This window comes from Erpetoichthys calabaricus, chromosome 3, assembly GCF_900747795.2.
Source record: "Erpetoichthys calabaricus chromosome 3, fErpCal1.3, whole genome shotgun sequence".
NCBI lineage: Eukaryota > Metazoa > Chordata > Cladistia > Polypteriformes > Polypteridae > Erpetoichthys > Erpetoichthys calabaricus.
In genome coordinates this window covers 240,671,994-240,693,019 of record NC_041396.2, presented here as the reverse complement: position 1 = coordinate 240,693,019, position 21,026 = coordinate 240,671,994, and the positions used below count along the sequence as shown (strand labels likewise).

General features: G+C 38.0%; 1 protein-coding gene across 1 annotated transcript; it reads left to right on the top strand.

Moving 5' to 3' along the window:
* The first annotated feature begins 268 nt into the window (after positions 1–268).
* Positions 269–1,509, top strand: LOC114649509 (trace amine-associated receptor 1-like). Its single transcript, XM_028799001.2, has one exon. It carries the CDS (start codon positions 301–303, stop codon positions 1,336–1,338), a length of 1,038 nt encoding a protein of 345 aa, XP_028654834.1. The 5' UTR covers positions 269–300; the 3' UTR covers positions 1,339–1,509.
* Positions 1,510–21,026: the final 19,517 nt, after the last annotated feature.

Sequence of the window (21,026 nt, the reverse complement as noted above, 5' to 3'; positions counted from 1 at the left end):
GTGGAAAGATCAAAAGTGATAGGTTTGGAGGTAGCGAACCCTGATTGTTTTTGCTCTGACTTATCCGCCCTATCATAGTTATCATGCAGAGTTGTGATTAACAGTCTTTATCTTAAACAACATGTTGCATTAGAATGAAAACTGAAAAATAGAATTCTTGTCTTAATATGTTGAGATCTTATTGTGTGCTAAGTTAAATTTTATTCATTTAATTTTGATGACCTAATATTCTGCATATAAATTTGAATTTATTATTTTTTTCCTTAGGATAGGACACTTCAAAGTCCACTTTACAGAAAAATGAACTTGAATGAAAACAGGATTACTAAATATACACTAGTCTGCTATGAGTCAATTAATAATTCTTGTCCAAAGCAACTCTATTCAGTTGATAACTCGTTAATAACATATATAATGATGTGCATAATCATCTTTGTGACTGTATGTGGGAACCTCTTGGTTGTAATTTCCATATCACACTTCAGACAGCTTCATACTCCAACAAATTATCTCATCCTCTCTTTGGCACTGGTTGATTTACTTCTAGGGGGCTTTGTAATGCCACCTCTCATGGCTCGAATTGCTGAAAGTTGTTGGTATTTTGGTGATTTTTTCTGCAAGTTTCATCTCAGCTCAGCTATAATGCTTTGTACTGCATCAATCATTCATCTCTGTCTAATATCTGTTGATCGTTATTTTGCTGTATGTCATCCTTTAAGGTACAGAAATATTGTTAGTGCCCTTGTAACATTTATCTTTATTTTAATTAGCTGGGTTCTGTCAGCTGTTCTTGGTTTTGTAATTTTATTTCTTGAGTTAAACATAAAAGGAATAGAAGAACAATATAGAAATACGAAATGTGTGGGGAGCTGTTATCTGATGCAAAATGAGGCATCAGGTCTTGCATCGTCATTGTTCTCTTTTTATATCCCAGGCTTTGTTATGATATGCATTTATCTGAAAATTTTTGCAGTAGCCAGAAGGCAGGCCAGGGCAATAAGAGACACAGGACATCTAAACCAGACCGCTGAAGAGAAAAGCAGAGCTGCAACGAGCAGAAGAGAAACAAAAGCTGCAAAAACGCTGGCAATTGTGTTGGGAGTTTTTCTTGTTTGCTGGTTCCCATTTTTCTTGTGCAACATCATTGATCCCCTTTTGAATCACGTTATGTCACCTTTATTTATTGAACTATTAACCTGGTTTGGTTACATGAACTCCACATTTAACCCTCTTGTTTATGGTTTCTTTTACAGCTGGTTTAGAAAAGCTCTTAAAATAATTGCAAGTGGCAAGATTTTTCATAACAATTCTTCTAGGACAAAACTTTTAACTGACTAAATTATTCTGCCAATAGCAATTTTCTCACTAGTAGCAGAAAGCATTAATACTTTTCCAAAATATTTAATGCAACCCTTAAGCATGTACATATTAATTGCACACGAAGAGGAAAATGTCATGTGATTCCTTGTAGTTTGATATAAAATTAGCTTGTAGTCATAATCATGTCATTATTTGATATTTACATTATTTAATATAATCTAAAATGTATTTTAATCTGTGGTGGGTTGGTACCCTGCCCGGGATTGATTCCTGCCTTGTGCCCTGTGTTGGCTGGGATTGGCTCCAGCAGACCCCCGTGGCCCTGTGTTCAGATTCAGCGGGTTGGAAAATGGATGGATGGATGTATTTAAATGATTTTCATTTTGTTATATTTTTTTGTCAAATATATTAAATTTGTCAGTAATTTATGTGGTTTGTTACCAAAATAACTACAAGCACTATGGTATCCTTCATTTAAATGTCATTTTAATAATGTTGCTTTCTTTTTTTTGTATATACTTTGCCAGCAGAATGTTATTTTTTATTGCTGTCAAATTCTGGGCATTTATATCTTCCTTGCCATTAAATGTATCACCTAATAAAAAAAATCTCAAATGATGATGTTATTCTAATTAATCTGAAATGTATTTTTCAATATATACTTATTGAGAAATTATTGATTTTTAATACCATTTTATATTAGGATACCACAGAATCCCATCTTAATCATTAACATTAACTAAATAATGGCACCTTTTTTCTCCATTCAGATACACTGTCTTTTGTATTGTTCATGTATTATTTTTGTTTATACACCTTTAAGTTATTTCTTTGTTTGCCATACTATATTATTAATTTTGACTTTATTAATCAAATGTAAATGATATCTCTAATCTATAAAGAAGAAAAAAAAACTATGTGGTTGAATTTACTTCTTTTTCTTCTGTACCCTTTTTACACAAGAACAATTGTAGAACAACATTCAGTATTTGATTTGGTATCTTATGAATAATTTCCTGCTTCATAAAGGGTGTGAATGATCTAAGTACATATTATAATTTTGTCTAAAAAATTATTAATTAAGCGACCAGAATGATTTTATGATGTTTGTAGATTATTTTAAGTTTTAGGTTTAATGCCTAAGCAAACATCAAAATTGTACTCACAGTGGAAACTGACATTGTGTTAATTTCCATGAAAACTGTTCATTCTGATATAAACTCTATGTAACTAGTGGGAGAGGAGTACAATAGATAGATAGATAGATAGATAGATAGATAGATAGATAGATAGATAGATAGATAGATAGATAGATAGATATGCATTTCTGCATATATTCTACCCTGAAAGAATCAATATTGAGTTATAGGGCTAAACAGGACCAACCTCCTAGAAACAAAAATAAAACCCTCAGAATATGGCATATCATAGCACAAACATTATGATCTTCAGAGTTGATACACTTAAAGATTTCTGAGCTGTACAGCATCAATATTTTCTGAAATGGGGTATTATCCTTTTTAAAAATGCCAATCACCAGATGGAAGCACTGCCACGTAATCTGCAATAAAGATTTCATATCTGGTGATAGTCAAACATTGTTCTTCTTCTACCAAGAGACCATATGACAGGGCTATTCAATTGGGGGCCCGCGGGCCACATGCGGCCCAGAATCAACCTCTGAGTGGCCCAGCCCGTGGTTCCGCCCATAGATAATAAATTAATATATATTATTCATAAATTGTTATTTAATATAATTTAATATAAATATATATATATATATATATATTATATTAATATAAATATATAGTATATTAATATAAATATATAGTATATTAATATAAATATAAAGTATTTATTATGTCTATGGTCCCGCCAAAAACGCGCATTCCTACGTAAACTACGTAGCCTGCAACACACAAACAATGCAGAGCGTGCCGGTAGTAGCTTAGATTACTATCAATATGTGTTTCTCAACACTGAAACGTAAAATTGCCAATGAAAACCGTAAGTTTAACCCTGCCTGGACTGACAAATACTTGTTTATTTTACCGCCACATCCAAACGCCAAACTGATGTGTTTAATTTGTAATGAGTGCGTTGGAGTATTTAAAGACTGCAATGTGCGGAGGCATCATGTTGAGAAACACCACACTTTTCGCACCAATTTTCCAGAGGGATCTCAAGAGAGGGCTGCAAAAGTGTAGAGTTTGATTGCATCTTACAACCGGAGCAGTACTACCATGGTGCGGTCATTCACAGCCCAAGAGAGAGCTACTGCAGCATCCCTTCGTGTTTCCTGGATACTGGCAAAAAAGAAAAGGCCATTCACAGACTCTGAAACCGTGAAGGACTGTATGCTGGCTGTCGTGGATGAGGTGATAAATGACGATAAAATTAAAATGAGCGTGGTATCTGCTATAAAAAACGTACCCCTGTCAGATACTTCAAACATTCGTAGGGTTGAAATTCTTGCTGCAGATGTGTATGAAACGCTGTTAGGAGACCTGATGAAAGCTGATACTATGTCTATAGCAGTAGATGAGTCCACAGACAAAACTGATACTGCTCAGTTGTGCATATATGTCCGTTTTTTTGATGGCAAATGCTTCCGAGAGGAGCTGCTCGGCCTACTGCCGTTAGAAGGACACACAACTGGTGATATAGTCTTTGGGAAAATTTCCGCCTTTTTTAAAGACAGTGGTCTGGATATGAAGCGTGTGTGCATGCTTGTGACAGATTGGGCTCCGTCCATGACAGGGAAAGTGAATGGTTTGGCAGCACGTTGGTCCGCTGTTGCACCTCAGTTGATCTCCTTACACTGCATTGTGCATCAGGCGTTGTTGTGCGCAAAACTAAGCGGGGCGCTCAAAACGACAATGGACAGCGTTATGGCTATAATTAATTTTATTCGCTCCACATCAAGCCTCCAACACCGCTTATTCCGCATGCTGCTGTCAGAAATGTCTGCTGAGCACCACGACCTTCTTTTGCATAATGACGTGAGGTGGCTGTCCAAAGGCAAAGCACTGGAGCGTTTCTGCGGTCTCAGAGAAGAGATCATAACTTTCCTTCGCGGCAGCAAGCAAAAAAAGGCAGAAACGCACTTGAGTCGCATACTGGACGACAACTTCATGGCCGATGCCTGCTTTCTGAGCGACATATTCAAACACCTGAACGATCTCAATATGGGACTACAAGGCAGAGACAAAACTGTCATCGACCTTGTGGAACAGATGCGCGCATTCCAAGTTAAACTGGACCTTTTCGCAAATGATTTGAGCACAGGCCGAATGCTGCATTTTCCGACACTCCGCAAATGCATCTCATCCCCCGCACAAATCACGGATGTGATGACAGTTTTCATTGCGATGTTGAAAAATAACTTTGCTGGTCGATTGGATGGACTTGATCTGCCCACAGAGTTGGCCGTTTTTGTCAGAGACCCGTTCACTGTTGCAATAGAAGAGGACTTATCCGCCAGAGCTAAGAAACTGGTCCCTTCCATTGACGAGGGGAAATTTACACTCGAACTTGTTGACATGCAGTCATCTGTAACCATGGCACAGGAGCTTTCCACGAACGGGCCTGCAATGTTTTGGACTGATGTCAACGCACATCAGTTCCCTAACATTAAGAAAGTAGCGATCGTCATGCTCAGTATGTTTAGATCAACATATACATGTGAGTCAAGTTTTTCACACATGAACTCCATAAAAAGCAACTCTCGTTGCTCCCTGACTGACCATATTCTCCACCAATGCCTTTGAATTGCATTGACAACTTACGAGCCTAAAGTCACTGCTCTCGTTCAAAACAAAAAATGTCACTTCTCCCACTAAGTCAGCAGGGTAACTGTAGCCTACAATACATCAATATAATGTGGGATGCGTAACAGAGGCACGCCTAATCACACATGGTGATTTAAAATATGTTCCCTCAGTGTTGTTATAGTTGTGAATACTGTGCACTTTTTATTTTATGCACTTTGAGATGTTCCTGGGTCAAATGTGTGCAAGTTGTTTATTTTGTTTCAAAAGGAAACAATGTTATTTCTAATAGCCTACTACTGTGCACTATTTTGTTTTATACACTTTGTGATCAGATAGGTCAGATATGTAGCCTAGGTCAGTTTTTTTTTCTTTTGTAAGTGGAAAAAATAGGGGCTACCTCAGATTCTGTTAATTCAGCTCTTTTTGTATGCACCTTTTGCTCTGCAAACTGACCAAAGTTAAAAGAGAAACAACGAATAAACCTTATGTTTTTCAATAAATTTGTTTGTGTTGGTTTTAAAATTTGTCATTACGAGCTGCTTTGCCGCTAAAATGACTGGCCCAGCTAACCTTCTTGGTTTTGACAATCTGGCCCAACTGAATTTGTAATTGAATAGCCCTGCCATATGATATTTATTATGTTCTTTTGAAGATGTATTCCTTGAGTGTGATATATTTTTCCATTAATTTGAAAGCATCCAAAACAGCTTTTCCATATTAGACTTTGCAACACATGCAATAAATCAAGGGGCATTTTGTGCTAAAGTGATAGGCATTATCTAAAGTAGTCTGTTATTACAGGACTATTTTCTTAGAATTTATGAATGAAATGGTAAAGGTCTATATTGCTGGACTTTTCCTATGTGAACAGACAAAGCGCCTACAGGTATATATAATTGACATGTGAATGTGATGTCCTATCTGCATACTTATTAAAGTGAAATTGACCACTACAGTGACACCAGTACAGTAAGTAAATGTATGTCAAAATCAGTGTACACAAGTAACATGACTACTTTGTGAAATCAGAGTGAATAACAATCTTGTAAAGACCAGCAGGGCAACAGCAGCAGGAAACAAGTAAACAATATCTAAATTAGCCCCAGTGTAAGGGAGTAAGTGTAAGTAGTTACATAGGCTCTGAGCCACTTTGACCTCAAACTGGATTAAATGGGTTCCAAAATTGGATGTCATCACCTTTCAAGATATCTAAAAAAAAAGTTCTAGCGTTCAGAGTCTGTTGAAGGCACACATAGACACCTAGGAAAGCTTAACATAATTACCCTGGGAGTGACCTGCAGTATTAAGGATAAGACACTGTTTAAGACAGCTCAGCTAGTCAAACAAAATTTCAGTAGATGTCTTTGGAGTTATAACTATTTTAGTTATAATACAATAATTAGGATGATTTAGAGTTACTATTCCAAATAAGCATGGAGACTGTAGAATTCTTTAAAATCAATAGAGTGGAAAAAAGCTACAAGGTAAGAAGTAAAATATTAATAAAAAAAGTAATAATGTAATACTACATTAAAATGTAATAATCTAAACGTCACCCTTTAACACGTATATGAGTCAAGCACATAAATCTGTCAACTAATGTAAACATGGCAATAGACTCTTGCTACAACCTGTTCCATTTATATCACAATGCCTGACGTTTAGTGAATTATGTGAAACAATACAGCCTAAGAAGGCAACTCAAAATGCAGCAGAGGAAATAACTTGGTACTGGTTGTGCCATTAGAGGGAATAAAATTCCAAATTAACTTGCAAAAAATACTGAAAAAGCAAATGAAAAGCAAAAACTGCCAGTGCCACCTTTTCACATCTGATCAACTTAACCACCCTTTGGCTTATTACAGTGCAATTGTAAATCGGTGTGACATTGTGCAGACTGAAGTTCTGTTTGCTGCAATCTGTTGCTTATGCATTCTTAGGCATATTTATTGTGAACTGAGGCAAAGTCAACATTGAAATTACACCTCTTTGTGATTTAGTATACAGCTAATACACTTAACTTGGCTGTATTGCTATAAGATCGAGTATCTTATGTTTCAAAAATCCAATAAAACTAAAAGACTAAGGAAATGCTTGACATGGATTGTGATGGTGCGGGTCCGCCCCCCACTTCCTGGTCCTTCTGGGAGTCTCTTGAATCCGCTACTGCCAATAACGTACGCGAGGGATTAGCCTAGCAAATGAGGTCACACATGCTGCACGAACGGGTAGGTGCATAAAGGTGCCAAAGTGCTTTTATTAAAACAATAAAACAACATTAAAAAATATCTTCAATAAATAAATAATCCGTAAAAACAGTTACTGTCCATGAGTTTAAAAAATCAGAATTAAAAACAAGAGTAGAACCAACAACCATTGGGGCCTTCATGATCTGTCAGACAAGCCCAGCCCAACTCTGTCTTCATCTCCCTGGCTCTCCTATAGCTCACTCAGTGGTTGGAGAGAGCAGCAGCTGCAGTTTTCTCCAACCTAACCCCCATCTTGGCTGCTTTGAACAGCGTTGGCCAGAGTGCTCGAGGTTGGTTGTCCTCCCATTATCCCTTGGGTAGGATGCTACCTCAGTTACACTTATTCCTCTAGAATAATCAGCTGAGACGATCCGCCCCTAGAGCAGCAATCCTTTGCCCCGCCTCAGGGCTAATGACTGTGCTCCCTTTCCCCATACTGACTGGCTGGCTTGTCCTGTCTCTCCAAATCATGCTGTTCCAGCGACTCTCTTTCTGTTATTTCATTTTTCTGTCCTTTCAGGTCACCACCTTCTGTCCCATGCAGGCTTCTTAATCCTCTGCTGCTTAATTAGGTATGAGTGTGAGGAGTTGCTCTCACTGTGGCATCATTGGGGTGCTTTACTGCTCCGCTTGAGTATGCGACATGGTCAGCCAGTTCTCCAATTACACGAGGAGTGAAACGCACTCACGCACACCCACACCTATTTGGAACCCGCACCTTTTCAGGGCATGATTATTTATTTAAAATTGATCATAATTTCCTAGCCATGGACCCGCTATACCACATACCACCCCTCTTAAGCCTCCAGTTGCACGGGAAGGCTCCATGCCTCAATTAACCCTGTGCAACTGGTGGCCGAAGTCTCCGTCACTGCACTAAAAGCACTAAAACAAACCCTTTCTGAAATCAAGACCCATGCCCCCTCCATAATATAAAGACATTAAAAGAAACAAGAAATTTAAAAAGACGATTAAATCAACAATAAATAAATATCCAATAAAAAGTTAAATTCCTAAAAATGTTCTCTTCTGACATGAGTCCTATCCCACTTGCTTTTCTCTTCTTGTCTTCAGTCCTTACTGCCACAGCTCATTGAACCCCTGCCACCAAATCTGACAGTGTGGGTCGGCTCCACACTACTGGAGCCTCTCAAATGTGCTACCAGCAATAACATACCCTAGCAAATGAGGACACATATGCTGCAGCAAGGGGTAGTTGCATAAAGGTGCCAAAGTGCTTTTATTAAAACAATCAAACAACCTTCAAAAGAAAAAAAAAACAGTGTTCAAAGTGCAGTGCAGTCTTCAATAAATAAATACCGTATATACTCGAGTATAAGCCGACCCGAATATAAGCCGAGGTACCTAATTTTACCTACAAAAACTGGAAAAACTTATTGACTCAAGTATACGCCTAGGGTGGGAAATGCAGCAGCTACTGGTAAGTTTCAATAATCAAAATAAATACCAATAAAATTACCGTATATTAATTGAGGCATCAGTAGGTTAAATGTTTTTGAGTATTTATTTCAAAGAAACACAGTAAACTAGCTCTGTAAGTGGAGAAGAGGGTCAACAAAAACAATATGGTATCTCTCTCGCTCGCTCTCTCTCTCTCTTTCTCTCTCTCTGCGCATGTCTCTCGCGTGCATGTGTGTGTCTCTCTCTCTCTCTTTCTTGCGCTCTCTCGCTGCACAGGGAGGGACTGAACATGTGCAGGTTGGCGGGGGCAGCAGGACCTGACTCGAATATAAGCCGAGGGTGACGTTTTTCAGCACATTTTGGGTGCTGAAAAACCCGGCTTCCACACTCACATCACAATGTATAAAAACTAAACTTGGCGTAAAGCCACACACATTTTCACACCAGCTCAATCCCTAGCGTATTATGCAAATTCTCTGCTCGGTTTTGAAAACTGGCGGCACCCAGTGTCAAAGCAGTGCTATTGTTCCAGTGTGGTTTCCCTTTCTTTTATAGATCCACATCCCCGATGCATCTTTATCAAATACACTGAAATTAACTGCATATCGTTTATTAGTTTAAGGTATCTGAGTGTAATTAACCTGTAACAATATACTGGTCCACAGAATGGCCAAACTATTCCAAATACCATAGCTGCTTTAGTGTTGTTACTCTCACTGCACCACTCAGAGTATTTATCCCACTGTATATGAGTGCGGAATCACAGCTCTACACCAGCTGATCAGAAAAAGAATTATCGGGATACAGCATCAAGCACATGCTGCCTCAGCCATACGCACAGTCTATTTGAACTGCAACCATACAGCAAACGCTTCACAACATTTCCTGTAGGGACCTCGCGGTTCAGAAACAATTTCATCCCAAGAACTATAAACGCACTCAATCAGTCCATTAAGTGCTCCTGGTAGAACTGTTTGTACTTATAAGTACAGTTACCTCACTGTAAACTTACGATACAGTTATTGCACAAACCGGAACCTCTTTATAAAGTGCATATTTACATGTGATGATGACAGGCTTCTAAGTCGATTTAGATTTCCTAGCATGATCTTCTTGGAGCTCTTGATATCATTTTTAAAATAAAATGGAGCAAAGTATGTTTATTACATTATACAGATACAATTTTAACATCATTTAAATAATCTGTATTGTTAATAATTAAACATGTGATGACACGGTGTTGCAGTGCTAGTGATGAGCTGGCGCCCCTTTCAGGGATTGTTCCTGCCTCGCGTTGTATGCTTGCTAGGACTGGCGTAACCCTAGATGGATAGAATAATTAAACATGTACTACGAAGATATTTCAATGTTCCTTAAATGTTTTGAAGAATCGCCATTCTCAGCTTGCAGATGGCTTTACATCTATTACAGAGCTGATCATGTGGCGATGAATGACTTGGAGAAAGAAAAGTAAGGACAGAATTGGGGGTTAGTATGTTTGAAAGAGACAGTACTGCTGCAATAAATTATCTCATTGAAGGTCGCACATGTCATCTTGTGGGAGGCTGGAACAATCTCTGGACGGGGCACCAGTTCATCACTATCACTGCGCCACGGTGTTCCCATGTTTAATACATTTCCTTTCATCACGAAAATGATATCAAGTATACATCTTATTATTTAAATTGTTTAGCGAGCTATGATATCATGAATGTAATGTATTCTGTGTCCTGTTGGAGGAAGAGAAAGCCCGTTTAAGATTCACACACACAGAGCACATAGAAAAACATTTACAAAACAAAGCATTTAACGTGCTACTTTAGTTACGATGGGATTTGAGAAACTAGCAAATTAATTGATTTTAAGATGAAGTTTATGACATTCTACTTTAATGACAACGTGATTAAAGTGGAAATTTCAAGATTAAAGTTGACATTTTAAGCTTTCTTTCCCACTGTGTCCCTATTTTTTTTCTTTTCTCTGTACCCTAATAAGCTTCCATATGACACTCAAGAAGGTGTGCTACGACTCACCTTTTTTGTTTTGGGCACTGTGTGACTTTGTGAACTTGAGCTTTTGAATTCTCCGACACTCTGTGTCACTCAATAAAACTTCCTTTTGTTGTTTATACCACTGTTTAAACCAACAAATAGTATGTTTTTCCTTACCTCCACTTGGTATTCGCTGAAATTCTTCTATTTTCCCCTGTGCTTTTGACTTTATCTTTTCACAGAATGTTGAACTTAAAGGCTATTTATGTTGATTTGCATATTCAAAGAGGCAGACAGTCGCGTGCACGTGCATTACTTTTCATGCTGACCGGGATTTAAGGAGTGGAAGAACATGGAAGTTGTTGTATGCACAGATTTATGCATCTGGATTTTCTTGTGTGTACACACATTTCTGCTTTTGACGGCATGTTTTAGTGTGAATTCTACGCATGGCGTTATGCATGAGGCTCCAGCTCTCCTATAGCTCGCTTAGCTGGTGGAGACACAAGTAGCCAAGGACTTCAAGTTAATTGCAAATAAAGTAAATAAATGCACAAGTATCTGCAAAAGAAAAAATTACATCTTGCCTGAAGAAGGGGCCTAAATTGCCTCGAATGCTTGCATATTGTAATCTTTTAAGTTAGCCAATAAAAGGTGTCATTTTGCTTGACTTCTCGCTACATTCATAATGGCTAACATGGTACAACACCCTAGTACCAAAGGAAAAAATAAATAGAATTGCTCAGGCAAAAGTAAAAAAACAAGTTGCAAGTTTTTATATGTTATAATATGAGAGTGAGGTGGCCTTTAGTGCATTGCAGACTGATAAAACCATTTGACCGGATAGGATTTTGATAGAGGTGTACTGAATGACTGGAAATATTTGTTAATCTTTATTAAGTGTATTTCAGAAGGTTGAAGTACATGTATACAACATTGCAAATGTGACTACATTCCACAAGAAGGGAGAGAAAATTGATCCTAGTTATTAAAGGCTAATAAACATTATATAGTATGTATATCATGTGAAATTATAAGTACAGTACCATAATAATTAATCACTAGAAGTATGGGTGAATAAAAAACGCTAAACAACAGCCACTATAGGTTTATTGAAGAAAAATTTTGCCAAATCAATCAGTTAAATTTTTACAAATGGGCAACTGGAGAAGCAGATACAAGCAAGGCACATGGAATAATTTACTTTAACTTTGAAGAAGCCTTTTGTAACATTTCACACCAAAGAATAATTCTGAAAACAGAAACAGCATCTGTTGCATTTTTCTTTAATTTGTTGTGCCTTTTTTGAAATGTTTCCTGGAAATTAATGTGTGTAGTTAGGGTTTGTTTTTAACCCACAGAATCTGAATTTGTCCTCAGTTTCCATCCAGGGTGGAGCATAAAGATGTCCCACATTTTGAAGGGATATAAAAAATGAACAAAGCTATCTAAATAGAAAATGTATATATTTCTGAAAAGTACATAAAAAACTGTTTTGTTTCAACGGGTTTTAAAAATCATATCAGACAAATGGGGGCTGTTGTTGGCAATACATTGCTGAAGACGTTCAAAGAAGTTCTCCATTACTGTCCAGATCATCTCAGGCAGAATGGCGTCGATTTCCTGTCTGATCCTTTCCTTCAAATCCTCAAGAGATCAAGGATGATGTTTGAAAATCTTTTCATTAGGTATCCCCAAAGGAAAAAGTCACATGGGCTTAAATCTGGTGACCGTGCCAGCCACCCCACGTCTCCTCTTAAAGAGAGCAAACATTGTGCTATGTGAGCTGTGGCCCCTTCCTGTTGAAACCACACATGTTCTGCTCTAGATCTGCCAGGTGTTTTTCTTTTCAGTGTGGACCCAGTTGCCCAAAGTTTAGAAATCCATAGCAAAATTGTTTTCCGATCTGGTACAGATGCATTTTGACCGAGCGCAAAGCGTGTACAGAATGCTCTCTGCATCACTATCGCAGAATGGTTGTTCTCATAGTACGCTTGAACAACAAAGCACCAATGTTCACCGGTCAAACTCATGATGGGTACTGAAAACGGTAGAGCCTAACCTACCGAATGAGACCTACCCCACCTCTCTACCCCCACTACAGCCCGCACAGTTCTCACTTGAAATGTGGGAGATCTTTATGCCCCTTCCTGTAGTTATGAAAACTTTGAATTATTTTACAGTTACTTTCCCCACCTTCTTGTGGAGCAGTTGTTTTCACTTTGCTGTGACTCAAAAATTAGTGGTTGTGACATCAGGGGTTCTTGTGTATAATCATCACAACAAGCACTCCCTATTTATCCAAGTTTGATAGAAAAAAACAAGGACTTATTTTGTGAAAGTATTCTTGGTTAACATTTTTTGTGCTACAACTTTTGACTCTGTTTTCAGGTTTGGCCTTGGTTTTGACTATTGTGTCGGTGACTTAATGGGAATGACTCTTGTCTGTCCCTCAGTTTACATCTCCTGGTTTTTTTTCTAAAACAACAATGTTCTAGCAGTCCAGTCTCAGATCTGTAAAACTAGATTTCCAGTTGTTTAATCATTAGGAAACAAATTGTGTAACACTAGAATCCCTGAAGCCTACGAAAATATTCATAATACCAGACCACCTTAAATTCCCTTGCAGCTCCTCATCAGAGTCTTTGTTTTACAAATGTGTCAATCAGCGCAAGAAACCTGCTATCCCATCCTCCACTGAAGGAGCTGAAGTCAAGTCAGACACAAAATTCTCAGAGCTGATGTCTCTTTATCCGGGAGTTAGGTGTCTGGAATTGTATAGGGTAAATAATATATTGTTATTTGAAATACATACACTTCATGTGTGTTCTGTGTATACAATAAGTAATAATCACTTAGTGATAGTGATAAATCAGTGGTTCTCAAACTTGTTCCTGGACACCCCCTGTGGCTGCAGATTTTTGTTTTAGCCAACATCTGTGTTTAATTGAACTCCTAACCTAATTACGTGATCTGTTAATTGCCAGTGAAACCCATATCATTAGGTTTTTTTATCTTCTAGAGGGCCAAATATTAAGTGTTTTGAGCATAACCTTTGAAAATATTTTTTTAATTTTCAACATTATCTCACTTTTTACAGTGAATTTGGTCAAATCTCGATCATCTTCTAGACTGACGCAGAATAAAGAGGAAGGGCAGAGGAAAAAAAGGGCAGTAAAGTTTGGTGCCTCTTTTTTTATCTGGAATGCAAGGTGGTCAAACATTAAAGCATTAGGTTTGAAGGAGTTGATGTTTCACTGTTGAAGTTATATCAGTTAAGAGGAACTTCATTGCACAATCAAAACACATGTGTGAAAATACATGAAAGTTAATCTAGTAGTCTAGAAAGTTACATAGTCTAGAAAGTCATTTCCTAAGAGCTACAAACTTCATTTGTTTAAGTTTTGAAAAACATTTTATAGAATTGTAATTTTATAGAAATGTAATTTTCTGGGATCCATATTTTAGGGGTCTTTATTGGCATGTTATATTTATTATATTTATTGAGAAGACACTGATTATTTTTTAACCACAGACTCATTTTCCTGATTAATGTCCTACAAAATCATTGTTTGGTAGAAGATCTTCTATAACATGAATCTCCTGTTAACATTTGAGTATACCTCACATCATAGATAAATTCTTTGAGCCATTCTCTAGATGAAGGAATAAGCCTTTATTTCACACATATGGAGTCATGCACTACAGGGAAGGCAATGAGTGAATTGCAGCTGTTAAATAATATACACTGTTAATCGCAGAAGCACATGATTACACATGATTAGTTTTCATGTTCTCATAAGATACTGGTTACCAAGATACAAGATACCAAGAAGACATTATTCACCAGCATTTGTGTGTCTGCTGATATGGCTTCAGCGATATCTTTTATAGGTAGCAAAACTTTACACCAGCTGTTGCAGACTGAAATCAAAGGCTTCTTCTTTTTGGGTGCATACACAGTCATCATGACACTGCCAGATCTAAACAGCAGTGTGGCAAATTGCTCACATACTGAAGAGACTTTAGCTGCAGGTGGAAGTCTCATTTTACTTTATGGTGCCAAGTAGAGTGCAGTAGTCTATTACCCAACGACAGTGCTGTGTAGAAGCTGTCTGTTGTTACGGTCCTGCTTTTGTCCAGTCTGATAGCAGTCACAGGACATCAAATCTTTGATTGCCGGTACAACAAATAGTTCTGAGCAGGCATCTGCCATAGCGCTGCTCTTGTGAAAAGAATGTAGATAAATTCCATCAACTCAGAGAGGGAGAGGCAAGTTCATTGTACCACGTGAACCTCACTGAGAGAATAAAACTGAATAATAAAAAAACAAGCACTAACTTTTACAAGTAGCCAAAATTTACACCTGGTGTTACAGACTCAAATCAAATATATGTTTTTATTATATTATTGCAATAATAATAGCAGCTCACTACTCAAAATGTGAAGCAACTGGGGCCTCATTTATAACGCCGTGCGTAGAACTCACACTATAACATGGCGTAAGCACAAAAGCGGGATTGTGTGTAAGCACAGAAAAATCCAGATGCAGGAACTGTGCGCACGCAAAATTTCACGTTCTTCCACTACATAAATCCCGATCAGCGTGAAAAGTAATGCACGTGCACGCGCCTTCTGTCCCGCCCCAACTCCTCCCAGAATTACACCTTTTTGAATATGCAAATCAATATAAATAGCCTTCTGTGAAAAGACAATGGGAAAAGTACAGGGGAAAATATAAGAATTTCAGCGAATACCAAGTGGAAGCAAAGGAAAAACGTACTATTTGTTGGTTTAAACAGTGGTATAATCAACAAAAGAAAGTTGATCGAGTGACAGAGTGTCGGAAAAACTCGAAAGATCCAAGTTCACAAAATCGCACAGTGCCCGAAATAAAAAAGAAATCACATATCAAAGTCGCCGTGAGAAGGCGAGTCGTAGCCCACCGTCTGAATGTCATATGAAAGCTTATTAGGGTACAGACAAAACACATAGGCACACAGTGGGAAAAAAGCACGAAATGTCAACTTTAATCTCGAAATTTCCACTTTAATCACGTAGTTTATTTTGCCATTGAAGTAGAACATCATAAACTTCATCTTAAAATCGTTTATTTTACTAGTTTCTCAAGTAGCACGTTAAATGCTTTGTTCTGTATTTGATCTTCTATGTGCTCTATGTGTGTGAATCACTACGTGCTTCCGTTCTTTCTCTTTCTCCGACAGGACACAGAATCCATTACATTCGTGATATTACAGCTCTCTGAATAATTAAAATACTGAGATGTATATGTGATATCATTTTCATGATGATAGGAATGAAAGCATGTTATTAAACATGGGAACACGGTGGCGCAGTGATTGTTCATGTCTCACGCAAGAGTCTTGCTGCGCCATGTGCGACCTTCGATTAAATAATTTATTACAGAAGTACTGTCTCTTTCAAACGTACTAACCTCAAATTCCTGTCCTAACTTTTCTTTCTCCAAATGCCCAATCGCCACACAATCAGCTCTGTAATAGACGTTAAGCCATTTGTAAGCTTAGAACGCCGATTCTTCAAAACTTTTAAGGAACATTGAAATATCTTCGTAGTACATGTTTAATTATTCTATCCGTCTATCTTTCCAGTGTCGCGTCAGCGCAAGAATACAACGCAATGCAGGAACAATCCCTGAACTAGCTAGCGCTGCGGCACAGTGTCCTCACATGTTTAATTATTAACAATACAGATTATTTAAATGAAGTTAAAGTTTTAGCTGTATAATATAATCAACATATTTTGCTGCATTTCATCTTAAAAATGATATCATCATATGTAAATACACGCTTCATAAAGTGGCGCAGGTTGTGCAATATTATAACTGTAGTGTAAGTTTACAGTGAGGTAATTGAACTTATAAGTTCAAACAGTTCTACAAGGAGCACTTGATGGACTGATTGAGTGCGTTTATAGTTCTTGGGATGAAACTTTTTCTAAACCGCGAAGTCCGTACAGGGAAGTCTCTAAAGAGTCTTGCTGTGGCTCAGGCAGCGTCTGCTTCATGCTGTATACCGATAATTCTCTTTCCAATCAGTTGCTGCTGTGAGTCCCCACTCAGATACAGTGATATAAATACTCCGAGTGGTGCAGTGAGAGTAATATGGAAAAAGATGATCTGCTGTGGCAACACCAAACGGGAGCAGCTAAAAGAAGAAGAAGATGCAGTGAGAGTTACAACGCTAAAGCAGTTATGGTATTTGGAATACTATGGCTATTTTCTGGACCATTATATTGCTGCAGGTTAATTACAATCAGATGCATTACACTAATAAACAATATGCAGTTAGTTTCAGTGTATTTATAAAGCCGCGTCAGGAATGTGGATCTAAGAAAGAAATGGTGATCACACAGGAACAGTAGCGCTGCTTTGACGCTGGGTGCCGCCAGTCTGCAAAACCGAGCGAAGAAATTGCGTACTCCAAGGTATGAGTTACCGTGGAAATGTGCGTGGCTTTACGCCAATTTTAGGTTTTATACATCGCGATTTGAGCATGGAAAGGTTCGTACGCAACATTTCTGTGCGTACGCACCGTTTATACATGAGGCCCCTGGCCTTGAACCCAGGATCTTTGGGTTAGTTCTTACCTCTACACCATTCAAGAAAACATATAAACTCTCTATCGATTGACATTTGAGCCTGGGTTTTAACTCATTGACAGCAACATATAAAGCAAATGCTTTTTTTTTTCATTGGTTATATTCTTGAATAAAAGCACACTTGTTTATTTGATATTTGGACTAAAGTCTTCACACATTATACACTTCACGTCATTATTAGTATAACATGGAAAAATGTTTCTGCTTTTGATATGTGTTCATTTCTTGCATTTCTCGCATTTCCTTTCATCCTACACTTACCCAGATCTTTGTAGACACGGAACACACATGAAATGCATGTATTCCAAATAAAGATATACTGTATTATTTACCCTATACAACTCCAGGCACATCACACGCAAATAAGGAGCCTTGGCTGGGAGAACTTTTTGCCCGAGTTGAGCTCCATCAAGGTGAGGGATGGGATAGCAGGCTGCTTGTACTGATCGATATATTTACAAAACAAAAGACACTGATGAAGAGGTCCAAAGGGATTTTAAGGTGAGATTGCAAGTTTTTTCATAGGCTTCAGGAATTCTAGTGTTAAAGCAAAAGAAGAGTAAGAGGAGACATTATTCATGTATTTATTTATGAAGGGTATTAGCACAATGGATTGAGATGGTTTACTTTAAAATGAGTACAGCAAGAATACGGGGACACCGTTGTAAACTTGCCAAGGGTAAATTTATACACAAACATTAAGAAGTGTTTCTTTACACAGAGAACCATAGACACATGAAATAACTTTAGGGACCTTCAAAACTTGACATTATTTTGGAAGAGTTAAGTGGATAGTCCAGGGGCCTCATGTATAAATGGTGCGTACGCACAAAAATGTTGCGTAAGCCTGTTTCCGCGATGTATAAAGTGTAAACTTGGCGTAAAGCCACACATTTTTTCATGCCAGCTAAATGCTTGGCGTACACAAGTTCTCCACTCGATTTTGCAAACTGGTGGCACCCAGCATCAAAGCAGTGCTTTTGTTCCAGTGTGGTTTCCCTTTCTTTTTTAGATCCACATCCCTGACATGGCTTTATCAAATACACTGAAATTAACCGCACATTGTTTATTAGTTTAAGGCATCTGATTGTAATTAACCTGTAACAATATAATGGTCCATGGAATGGCCAACCTATTCCAAATACCATAGCTGTTTTAACGTTGTTTCTCTCAATGCAACACTCAGAGTATTTATCCCACTGTATCTGGGTGTGGAATCACAGCTCTACAGCAGCTGATCAGAAAGAGAATTATCGGTATACAGCATCAACCACACTCTGCCTCTGCCATGCACACAGTCTATTGAACTACTCTCAAATGGCAAATGCTTCAGAGCCTTACCTGTACGGACCTCGTGGTTCAGAAACAGTTTCATCCCAAGAACTATAAACACACTCAATCAGTCCATCAAGTGATCCTTGTAGAACTATTTGTACTTACTAGTACAATCACCTTACTGTAAACTTGATGTAGAGGTAAGAACTAACCCAAAGGTCCTGGGTTCAAGACCAGTTGCTTCACATTTTGAGTAGTGAGCTGCTATTATTATTACCATAATACAGTATAATAAAAACATATATTTGATTTGAGTCTGTAACACCAGGTGTAAATTTTGGCTACTTGTAAAAGTTAGTGCTTGTTTTTTTATTATTCAGTTTTATTCTCTCAGTGATTGTAAACAATTCAATACTTGTTACATCTTAATCTCTGCCTGAACTGAAAAGGTTAAATTTAAATACACTTTCTTCATAACTTATACCTTGCAGTTGTGGAATTACTTGATGCTCTTTTCTGTACTTTCTCCTCAACAGCTAGTTTTTTAAACATGGAGGTAACAAGTAAGTACAGAATTCCAGATGTGGCATCACAAATGTGTTATATAGTATAAGTGCCATATGGGATTAATTGTTTGGCATCCCCTCCAGAAAGAAAGGTGATTCCTTATCCTTTTTGGAAGGGAGGCCAAAGGGTGCAAGGACTAACACTAGAATTACCAGAGCCTACGAAAAAACGCGTAGATCCGTCCCACCTTAAATCGCTTCGTACCTGTCCATCAGTGTCTTTTGTCCTGTAAATGTGTGAATAAGCAGCAAACATCCTGCTGTCACATCCCCCCACCCCGCACAGTTTTCTCAGCTCAAGTCTGTTTACCTGCGTGTCAGTTGCTTAGAGTTGTATAGAGTGAGAAGTCAAGCAAAATGACACCTTTTATAAATACTATATCGTTATTTGGAACACTTGCATTTCATGTGTGTTCCATGTCTACAACGATCTATGTAAACACATTGTTAAAACAGAAACGTTTTTCATGTTTTAGTAATAACTGACAAAATGTAGACATGAAGTGTATAATGTGTGAAGCCTGAATTCCAAATATCAAATAAACACTTTCACAAAAGGTACAAATATAACAGAACAAGTGCACTTCTATTCAAAAATATAACTGCAGAAAAAGAACCTGCGTTAGGGTGTGACATTGACATGCATTTGCTATGACCGCTTCGGTGGCGCAACGATATCAACTGTTGACTGGTAATCAAAACTTCACGGTTTGATCCCGGGATGAGACCGTTCTGAGAAGTAAGCTGCTCATACTCTTACTATTTTAGAATAAAAACATATATTTGATTCCAGTCTGTAACAGCTGGTGTAATTTATCCATCCATCCATTATCAAACCCACTATATCATAACCACAGGGTCATGGCAGTCTGCTGGAGCCAATCCCAGCCAACACAGGGCGCAAGGCAGGAAACAAACCCCGGGCAGGGCGTCAGCCCACCGCAGGGCACACACTAGGGACAATTTAGATCGCCAATGCACCTAATGCACTCTGTGGGAGGAAACCGGAGCACCCAGAGAAAACCCACGCAGACACAGGGAGAACATGCAAACTCCACACAGGGCGGACCTGGGAAGCCAGATTGAATGTTATTTACCTTGAGTTATTTACTTACTTCCTACAGCGTAAAGTCACAAGTAGAGTGCAGAGCTTCCCGTGTACATATACAAAGTACAGCGATGGCAAAAGTGCATTCTTGATCCGATATAGAACCGTCGTCATGACTTGAGTTTACTTCTGTTATAGCACATTTATGTGATAACAGCAATGTCAAATGTGTGTGTGGGGGGGGGCAGGGTGTGTGGGATCGTGAACGTGGCTGAGAGAATAAAACTGAATAAAAAAAAAAAACAAAGCCAACCTTTACAAGTATCATAAATTACACCGGCTGTTACAGACTGGAATCAAATGTATGTTTTTATTCTAAAATTGTAAGAATATGAGCAGCTCACTTCTCAAAACGGATTCGAACCCGTGAAGTTTTGATTACCAGTCAACAGTTGATACCGTCGCACCACCAAATGGTCATAGCAAATGTGTGTCAATGTCGCACCATAATGCGGGATCCTTTTCTGCAGTTATATTTTTGGATAAAAGCGCAATTGTTCTGTTATATTTGTACCTTTTGTGAAAGTGTTTCTTTTATATTTGGAATTCAGTCTTCACACATTATACACTTCATGTCTACATTTTGTCAATTATTACTAAAACATGAAAAACATTTCTGTTTTAATGATGTGTTTACATAGATCATTGTAGACACAGCCACACATGAAATGCAAGTGTTCCAA